This window comes from Ailuropoda melanoleuca, chromosome 1, assembly GCF_002007445.2.
Source record: "Ailuropoda melanoleuca isolate Jingjing chromosome 1, ASM200744v2, whole genome shotgun sequence".
NCBI classification, from domain to species: Eukaryota; Metazoa; Chordata; class Mammalia; order Carnivora; family Ursidae; genus Ailuropoda; species Ailuropoda melanoleuca.
Window position 1 is genome coordinate 200,494,707 of NC_048218.1, and position 10,845 is coordinate 200,505,551.

At 42.1% G+C, this 10,845-nt stretch overlaps 1 protein-coding gene across 1 annotated transcript; it reads left to right on the top strand.

Moving 5' to 3' along the window:
- Window positions 1-39: 39 nt before the first annotated feature.
- On the top strand, window positions 40-3,097 carry LOC117797019 (mucin-2-like). Its single transcript, XM_034647442.1, has 3 exons — window positions 40-1,466; window positions 1,905-2,630; window positions 3,078-3,097. The coding sequence occupies exons 1-3, from the start codon at window positions 92-94 to the stop codon at window positions 3,095-3,097; spliced, it is 2,121 nt and encodes a 706-aa protein (XP_034503333.1). The 5' UTR covers window positions 40-91.
- Window positions 3,098-10,845: the final 7,748 nt, after the last annotated feature.

A 10,845-nucleotide genomic window follows, 5' to 3' on the forward strand; every position in this document is an offset into this window, starting at 1 on the left:
CGCCAGCAGTAGTACTCTTCCTATCACAGGCACTCCTTTCCCGACAGCTACTACTAACTTTACAGCTAGTACTCCTGTTCCTAATACCACTATGCCTTTCCCCCCAAATACTACCGCTAGCAGTAGTACTTTTCCAATCACAGGCACTCCTTTCCCGACAGCTACTACTAACTTTACAGGTGTTCCTAATACCACTACGCCTTCCCCCCCAAATACTACCGCTAGCAGTAGTACTCTTCCTATCACAGGCACTCCTTTCCCGACAGCTACTACTAACTTTACAGGTGTTCCTAATACCACTACGCCTTCCCCCCCAAATACTACCGCTAGCAGTAGTACTCTTCCTATCACAGGCACTCCTTTCCCCACAGCTACTACTAACTTTACAGCTAGTACTCCTGTTCCTAATACCACTACGCCTTCCCCCCCAAATACTACCACTAGCAGTAGTACTCTTCCTATCACAGGCATTCCTTTCCCAACAGCTACTACTAACTTTACAGGTGTTCCTAATACCACTACGCCTTCCCCCCCAAATACTACCGCTAGCAGTAGTACTCTTCCTATCACAGGCACTCCTTTCCCCACAGCTACTACTAACTTTACAGCTAGTACTCCTGTTCCTAATACCACTACGCCTTCCCCCCCAAATACTACCGCTAGCAGTAGTACTCTTCCTATCACAGGCACTCCTTTCCCGACAGCTACTACTAACTTTACAGGTGTTCCTAATACCACTACGCCTTCCCCCCCAAATACTACCGCTAGCAGTAGTACTCTTCCTATCACAGGCACTCCTTTCCCGACAGCTACTACTAACTTTACAGGTGTTCCTAATACCACTACGCCTTCCCCCCCAAATACTACCGCTAGCAGTAGTACTCTTCCTATCACAGGCACTCCTTTCCCCACAGCTACTACTAACTTTACAGGTGTTCCTAATACCACTACGCCTTCCCCCCCAAATACTACCGCTAGCAGTAGTACTCTTCCTATCACAGGCACTCCTTTCCCCACAGCTACTACTAACTTTACAGGTGTTCCTAATACCACTACGCCTTCCCCCCCAAATACTACCGCTAGCAGTAGTACTCTTCCTATCACAGGCACTCCTTTCCCGACAGCTACTACTAACTTTACAGGTGTTCCTAATACCACTACGCCTTCCCCCCCAAATACTACCGCTAGCAGTAGTACTCTTCCTATCACAGGCACTCCTTTCCCGACAGCTACTACTAACTTTACAGGTGTTCCTAATACCACTACGCCTTCCCCCCCAAATACTACCGCTAGCAGTAGTACTCTTCCTATCACAGGCACTCCTTTCCCGACAGCTACTACTAACTTTACAGGTGTTCCTAATACCACTACGCCTTCCCCCCCAAATACTACCGCTAGCAGTAGTACTCTTCCTATCACAGGCACTCCTTTCCCCACAGCTACTACTAACTTTACAGCTAGTACTCGTGTTCCTAATACCACTACGCCTTCCCCCCCAAATACTACCGCTAGCAGTAGTACTCTTCCTATCACAGGCACTCCTTTCCCCACAGCTACTACTAACTTTACAGCTAGTACTCCTGTTCCTAATACCACTACGCCTTCCCCCCCAAATACTACCGCTAGCAGTAGTACCCTTCCAATCACAGGCACTCCTTTCCCGACAGCTACTACTAACTTTACAGGTGTCCCTAATACCACTACGCCTTCCCCCCCAAATACTACTGCTAGCAGTAGTACCCTTCCTATCACAGGCACTCCTTTCCTGACAGGTACTACTGACTTTACAGCTAGTACTCCTGTTCCTAATACCACTATGCCTTCCCCCCCAAATACTACCGCTAGCAGTAGTACTCTTCCAATCACAGGCACTCCTTTCCTCACAGCTACTACTGACTTTACAGCTGTTCCTAATACCACTACGCCTTCCCCCCCAAATACTACCGCTAGCAGTAGTACTCTTCCTATCACAGGCACTCCTTTCCCGACAGCTACTACTAACTTTACAGGTGTTCCTAATACCACTACGCCTTCCCCCCCAAATACTACCGCTAGCAGTAGTACTCTTCCTATCACAGGCACTCCTTTCCCGACAGCTACTACTAACTTTACAGGTGTTCCTAATACCACTACGCCTTCCCCCCCAAATACTACCGCTAGCAGTAGTACTCTTCCTATCACAGGCACTCCTTTCCCGACAGCTACTACTAACTTTACAGGTGTTCCTAATACCACTACGCCTTCCCCCCCAAATACTACCGCTAGCAGTAGTACTCTTCCTATCACAGGCACTCCTTTCCCGACAGCTACTACTAACTTTACAGGTGTTCCTAATACCACTACGCCTTCCCCCCCAAATACTACTGCTAGCAGTAGTACCCTTCCTATCACAGGCACTCCTTTCCTGACAGGTACTACTGACTTTACAGCTAGTACTCCTGTTCCTAATACCACTATGCCTTCCCCCCCAAATACTACCGCTAGCAGTAGTACTCTTCCTATCACAGGCACTCCTTTCCCGACAGCTACTACTAACTTTACAGGTGTTCCTAATACCACTACGCCTTCCCCCCCAAATACTACTGCTAGCAGTAGTACCCTTCCTATCACAGGCACTCCTTTCCTGACAGGTACTACTGACTTTACAGCTAGTACTCCTGTTCCTAATACCACTATGCCTTCCCCCCCAAATACTACCGCTAGCAGTAGTACTCTTCCAATCACAGGCACTCCTTTCCTCACAGCTACTACTGACTTTACAGCTGTTCCTAATACCACTACGCCTTCCCCCCCAAATACTACCGCTAGCAGTACTACTCTTCCTATCACAGGCACTCCTTTCCCGACAGGCACTACTGGCTTTACAGCTAGTACTCCGGTTCCTAATACCACTACGCCTTCCCCCCCAAATACTACCGCTAGCAGTAGTACCCTTCCAATCATAGGCATTACTCTTCTGACAGGTACTACTGACTTTACAGCTAGTACTCCTGTTCCTAATACCACTATGCCTTCCCCCCCAAATACTACCACTAGCAGTAGTACTCTTCCTATCACAGGCACTCCTTTCCCGACAGGGTCTACTGATTACAGCTAGTACTCCTGTTCCTAATACCACTACGCCTTCCCCCCCAAATACTACCGCTAGCAGTAGTACCCTTCCAATCACCGGCACTCCTTTCCCAACAGGTACTACTGACTTTACAGCTTATACTCCTGTTCCTAATACCACTATGCCTTCCCCAACAAGTACCACTACTGCTAGCACTAGTACTACCCTTCCTATCACAAGCTCTCCTGTCCCAGAAAGCACTATTGATGTTACAACTAGTACTGCTGTTACTAATACCACTCTGCCTTCCCCTATAAGTACCACTGCTAGCATTAGTACTACTCTTCCTATCATAACCACTGCTTTCCCAACGAGTAATACTGAAGCTATCACCAATACCACTGTTCTAATTACCACTACTCTTTCTCCAACAAGTACTGATACTACTAGCACCAATAATACTGTTCCAATTACAACTACTCCTTCTACGAATGGTAGTGCTAATAGTACTATCAATGGTTTTCCTATTATGACTACTTTTTCTGTAACTACTCATGCTATGAACACTACTGTTGCTATGGTAACCACTTCTCCTATAAGTACTGATGTTGCTCGCACTGGCAACCATACTCCCATTACCAGTTCTCCTTCCCCTACAATATCTGGTGGTAATAGTACTAGTTATACTATTCCTACAATGTCTACTCTTTCTACAGATATTTACACTACTAGCACTAATACCATAGCTACCCCTACCACCAAAACTATACATAGTACAGGGCATGAAGTAAATATTACTGACACAGATAACTCTAGCAGTGTTCCAGATAACACTACACGTGTTTCTATTCCAAATACCACAATAGCCTTAGACACATTAATGACTGCTCTTCTAGACACAGAAGCTCACCATCAGGTAACAACAAACTCTACAGTCAGTTATTTACCTATTATTGTAACTAATGCTACCACCAGTATTATAAATACTACCGCATATGCTCTAAATACTACCATTCTTGATAGACCAATGAATGCTTCTGCTACCATACCAACTTATATTGCAAATGCCGTAAATGCTACTCTAGTTCCATGATTACTACTCAAAGCAGGATAATTACTACAGACATCTCTTTAAAACAACAATTATAGATATAAAAAATCAATTAAATATACATGATCTTATGTTACATAAGTTTTCACAGATATTAACACTAGCTTTTATAGATATGGCTTCTCCAAGCACTGTAGGCATGGCAGATATGTCTAAAGATGCATCCATGATTATTTTTATAAGTATAATTAAAGAAGCTCTGGATCCTTCTTCTGTAGCCAGAATATATACTCCTATTTTAAAAATTATAACCCTACAGCCCTGTCAATTAAACTGTAGATATTTTATATATCCTTGCTAGAGACTTCATAGATGATTTGGTATCTCAGATAATACCATATTAAGCTCTGTAAATACTACTGCTTTAGATGTAGTTATTGAAGTTACCTAACTTGTTCTTGGGTTACAGGGCATGATACTATAACTGAGAGCACTGGTGATACATGGCATTTACATGGCCACTGTAGCAACAGTTGTTAATATTATAGTGATTATTTAATTAGTAATGTTAAAAATCATGCCTTATTTTCCTATGGACTTTTCCACATACCATGGCTACCAATTTAGCAATTCACTATTACACATCCTGAAAGTATTATTGCTTTTAAAGCAATCCTAGCTGTAACCATAGATATGGAAAGTGCTACAATTGTAGATCTTGTACATACTTGGACTCCAGGAACTCAAATAATTAAATTAAAAATATTAGACGTTACTTTCACTATCACAGGAAATAAAAATGTGATTATAGATGCTAATAACATAACTTCCTAAACTTTGCAACCACTACTTGCATAGGTACTACTGATACTCTTACTGCAAATTTGATAAGTACTTTTATTTACAGACATTAAATACACTTCCAGGAAATTACTGTTATACAGATAATCTTAGGCCCTTGCTGTTACCCTGAATGACTGGATTCAATTACAAATCTCTAACTCTTCTGTAGACCAGAAATCACCCAGATGGAGGTGAATATTTAAAGATATGGCTTAGGGGAGATGGTCTCTACCCTGGGATCAGAGTTCTTGTTTACTTTTCATTGATTATACTCTTGTTTACTTTTTCTCTTATCTACCAGCTTTTCCATTATTACTTCACTGTGACCTCTCCTTCTGTGTTAGAACTTTCAGGATGTTCTTGGTCTTTCATATCAAAATTTACTATTTATCCTTGGTCCGTTACTTTCTTAGATCAGCCAGACCTTATAAATAGACTCATGGTCATAACCAAATACAGACAGTGGAATGTTATTGACAGCTTAATCCTAGGACAGTATTCTCAAAATGTAGTTTGGAGATCCGTGGGAGGGCACAGAACTCTTTCTGGGGTTCACAAGGTCAAATCTGTTTCCATAATACTATGCTTTTCTTTTCCTCTTTTACTCATTCTCTATTAGTAGACAGTGGCATTTTCCAAAGACTTTATGCTGTGTGGTGTCACAATAGATGAATATAGAAACAGATACAAGGATCTAGCTGTTTCTGTTAGGATAAACATTAAAAAGATTTACAAAATATAAAATATCATTCTTTTCACTATTTTATGCTTTGAAAATATATTTGTTTTTCATAAAAATGTATTATTTATGTGAACATGCAGTTGATATATTGTTATTTTTAATGAATGAAAAAATAAATATTTTACAAAGTATTTTACAAAAGACTCAAGTTTAATTTTGAAAGTACATATCAGCAGATATAAGCCACCTAAACAAAGCACAGGGTCTTCACTAAATTTGAATGTAAATGGCTTTTTTAAAAAAGGATTTTATTTATTTATTGGAGAGAGAGAGAGAGAAAGCACGAACAGAGGAAGCAGAAGGAGAGGGACAAGGAGACTCCTCACTAAGCACGGAGCCTGACTCGTGGCTCAATCCCACAACACTGAGATCATGACCTGAGCTGAGATCAAGAGTTGACATTCAACTGACTGAGCCACCCAGGCACCCCTATAATGAAAGCGGCTTTGAGACCACAAAGAGTTTGGGATCACTTCCATAGTCAAATACATTATGAACTCTCCCAGCACTTAGGAACTCCAGCACCTGTGCCTTAAGGTTCTAACTACACACATCCCCTACTATGAACACGCCTGCACAGCCTTCTGACCTCCCAGCACACCTGCACTATTGTGTGGCTGGCCCGACGGGGTTCTACACAAGGGGCGAAGATTCATCAGTTAGTTGCATTTGCCTTTCGGAATCTTTCCACAAGCTGCACTCTTCTGAATAAAGTTGATAGACCTTATACCAGGGCATATATGCCTCTGAACTTGACCTTCCCACTCAAAACAAAGCAAAACTCATAATTCCAAACTGTACCACTGCCCTGGGTCATGGACTCCCTCACTTGTGTCTTTACCGAGGGAGCTCCAGTGCCCTTTATCTTATTGGCACCACAAACGCTGATACAGGACAAAGTGTTCTGTGTCCTAAGGCACACGGGGTTCTGCACACCAAGTAAGATCAGTTGGCCAAAGGCTTTGCTTAAAGCACTTGGGATTTGGAAAACTGAGGATGAATTTGTTCAAACAACCATAATTCTGTAGTTACTGAAATTCATTCTCTCTGTGAATATAAATCAACCATAATTGAAAATTTGGGATTTGAAAAGGTAAGTACTGCTGAGAACAGTAACAACAGCAACAACAACCACCACCAACTAAACAAGACAGAAGAAAGGAAACCTGGACTTCAGATGTTTGAAGAAACTTGAGGATTGAAACTTGAGAGTCGACACACAAGATATGATCCTGGAACCATTTAGGAAACCTGGAAAGGGAAGAGGTAAAAGCAAATATCAGCTTGTTCCTTCTGAGTCTTGAGCCCTGTGCTTCCTTCAGACCCCGACACAGATAATAGATTCCATCGGAGCAACTCTACGAACACCACCTGCTGTGAGGTTGGTCCAGGGACTGTGGCTTTAGATGGACATGCCACTCCTTGCCTTGGTTTCTCATCTATGAGAAGGAGTAAACACCAGAACTGCAATGTACGTGGAAATGCACTTTCAGTCTGTAAAATGCTATACAAGATTTTATAATTTTTATTATTATTTTGTAATCCATTGAGTGTCCTAAATGTCTATTTAAACTTTTCTCTTCTTCCTCCCCTTGGATTTCCTGAGAGCAGAGCAGTTTCTCCTTAGCACAGAAACTATCTCTTCCTCTCCCTTTGCATGCCCCCCTGCCTGCTTGCACTCTCTCTCTAAGAGAGAGAGAGAGAGAGAGAGAGAGAGAAAGAAAGAAAGAAAAAAGAAAAAAAGAAAGAAAAAGAAAGACATGCTATTACTTACTTGTTATTACTTGTATTATGCACAACAGCTGAAATTTATCCAAGAGCATACCCTAGCTTTCAGGCTGGAAGTTCTCTGCTCAGAGTAGTCAAAAACTCCTGCTTGGAAAAACATGACACTTTTCTAAATGGATTTTTTTTCCAGGTTACTCTTTATGTGCTTTGTTTTTTGCTTCTGTTTTTGTTTTTTGTTTTTAACATTCCCCCCGTTTTTTATGCTGTCTTTGTACAGTGTTTGGACTGGTTTCTTGTTTTAAATTGACTCCTTGATTTTGAAAGGAGTTTGGAGAAAAGTTGCTAGAATGGTATAAAGAACTCCAGTATATTCTTTACCCAGATTTCCCGAACATTATCCCTAGAAATAAGAAATTGTTTACATTATCTGCTTTCTCTTTCTCTCTTCCTTCCCCCTCCCTCGCACACAGATATATAACTTGAGAGTTTGTAAACAAAATGTCTCATCATAACAAAATGCTTTGACGTGTATTTCTTAAAACACAAGAACATACTCTTACATGACCACAATATAACCAGCCAAATCAGGAAATTAGAAGTCATACAATACTAGCAGCTAATGCACAGACCCCAGTCAAATTTCACCAATCAAGCCAGTAATGTTCTTTATGAAAAACACAAAAACAACAATGACAATAGCAACAACAAAGAATTGGACCCAGAAGCACATGTCACGTGTTGCATTGAACTGTTTAATTCGGTTGTTTGCTACTTAGTTGCCTCTATGCTGAAACTATTCCTTAGTCCTTCTTTTCCAATCACAATTTCAACGTTTTAAAGATTACAAGCCAGCTATTTGTAGAATATTCCTCATTTTTGGTTTGTCTAATATTTCCTCAGGATTGCATTGATGTTGTGCATTTTGGGCAGAAATACCACAGAAGTAATGCTGGGTCCCTCTTGGTGCCCCAGAGCAGGACGCACACGGCATCTGTCTGTCCATTTTTGGTGATGTTACTTTGGTTGAGGTGGTGTCTGCCAGGTTTCTCTATAGGAAAGCTACTTTTTTTCTCATAGTGAGTGATAAATACACTGTAAGGAGATACTTTGAGGCTAGGTGGCTGATTCCCCTCCTATTTGTATTGTCATCTGTTGATGAGTCTTGCCAGAATCAATTATTACTATGAATTTTTCAAGCGGTGATTTTCCAACTTCACATTCCTCCTGCATTCATTACTCAGCATTATAAAGGTTTTTTGTTCTTTACTGTTTATTTTTTGAGTAATTCTTGGTAAATCGTCACTTCCCTGATCCCCCTAAATGTGCTTCTTTTCTGAGGTCCCCACATACCCTCACAATCCAGCAACTAAAATTCTAACTTCTAGCAATTGGGGGGCTTCCAGGCTCTTCTTTACTGGGGCCTCTCTGGCTGGTGAGTGCCTGTGTAAAGCCTCCAATGTGTGAAGCTGGAACATGATTTCTGTCTGTGGAGGAAATGGACTAGTCAAGAGCAATTGAACTTCTAGCTCAGGGGTCCTCAGTCTTGGGTACATACTGGAAGCTCCTGGAGAGGGCCATAATCACTAATGCCTGGACTCTATGCCCATCACCCAGGTAATTCCAATATGGAGGCAACGTTGGGAGCCACTGTGTTCATGGAATAGTGAGGCAGGGAGATTTCCTGCTCAGTCTCTGCTGACTCAGTGGTAGCAGGAATCTAGACATTGATGGAAATTCTAGCCAACAGGGAAAAGAAACTAAGTTATCAGCTTCCTGAAAGAGAGAGACAGAGAGGGAGAAAGAGAAGGAAGAAGGAGGAAGAGGAAGAAGGAGAGAAGAGAAAGGAATAGAGAGGAGAGAGAAGAATGTGACAAAATATAGACAATGGATAAAGCTAGATAAAGGATATATGAGAATCCTTGCAATTTTCCCATAAATTAATTATATCAAAATACTCAACAAGAGGGGTGCCTGGGTGGCTCAGTCAGTTAAGCATCCAACTCTTGTTTTTGGCTCAGGTCATGATCTCAGGATCATGAGATCAAACCCCATGTCAGTCTCCTCGCTCAGCAGGGAGTCTGCTGGAGACTCTCTCCCTCTGCCCCTCTCCCTACTTGCGATCTCTCTCTCTAAAATAAATAAATAAAATCTTAAAAAAAAATTTCAACAAGAAAGACCAGGGTCATTGTAAACATGAGCTCATGGTTCCTCTTGTCCTCACAAAACCACAGAAAAAAATAATCAGGGAATAAATCCTTTATTTACCCTCCACTTTCAATATGGGGTTTTGAGTAGAGTAGGTGAGGTGGAGAAGGAACTATAGTCTCAGTCACTTGGAGCCAACCTGACTTTAGAGACCCCTCAGGGATGAGGGATGACAGGCCCAAGGAACAGAATGTTGAAGTTGGGGGTCATCTCTGAACCTCAGCACTGAGCCCCTTCCTCCTGCTGTGTGTCATTAGGCCATCAGGAAACTGCGTCACAAATCTCATGAGTTGGAAAAAGCCTTGAGGTATCAAGTATCCTACCCTAAGTATGAAGGCTTTAAACCATTTCCCCAGAAGTATTGGTCTGAACTCTCTGTCTAGTATATGTATGATGTAAATGCATCCCTTTTAACTATAGAAACATCATCCTCTATAGGTTGATATAAATAGAGTTCCTCTCTCTAGGCAGTTGGGGAGGAAACACTCAGTGGCACTGGGAAAAGCTCAGAGATGGATAGTGTGAGCCCAAGAAGAAAACAGCCATTGAGGGGTTCGTAGAAACTTGACCACAGCCCCACAAGGGCAGAGCAGGTGTTTGCCCCAGTTTTTGTTCATTTCAGTGGCTCCTGTTCTAACCTAATGTCAAGCACACAGATGGTGCTCAGTGAGTATGCATGATCACTAAATGCTCAAGTCAGGAGAGGGAAAGAAAAATAAGATGAAAGAAGGAAGGCTAAAGAGGAACAAGAAATTCAAGGGTGCACAAAGGAAAGTAGAGGTGCCTGGGACCCACTCTTGGCCATGAGCTGGGCAAAGGGAGCCATGGGGAGATCCTGGTGCAGAACCTGGGGGCAGCTGCCCAGCTGGCTTGAACCTGTCAGGATAGGCCTGAGATTAAGGCTGCAGTGTAAACCGAGGGCTGGCTTCTGAAACCCAGTCAGAAAGGGTGTTTGGTTTTGTTTTAACCTAGGAGTTTGGTGTTGAAAGAATTTGCTTGGGAGCCTTGGAGTAATATAGAATATTGGATAAGAAATGTCAGACTTGACAAAGCAAAGAGAAGAGTGGTCTGTGCTTGTTGTTTCACGTTTCTATCTACATCTCATCTTTATCTGTGTGTTTCCTCGTGCTGTAGAAAGTACTCTGTACACTTCACGCAGCTGCCAAACGGCAGCTGTTTTAGGATCAAAAGAAAATCCTCCATTTGCCTTGAATGGTGGGACCA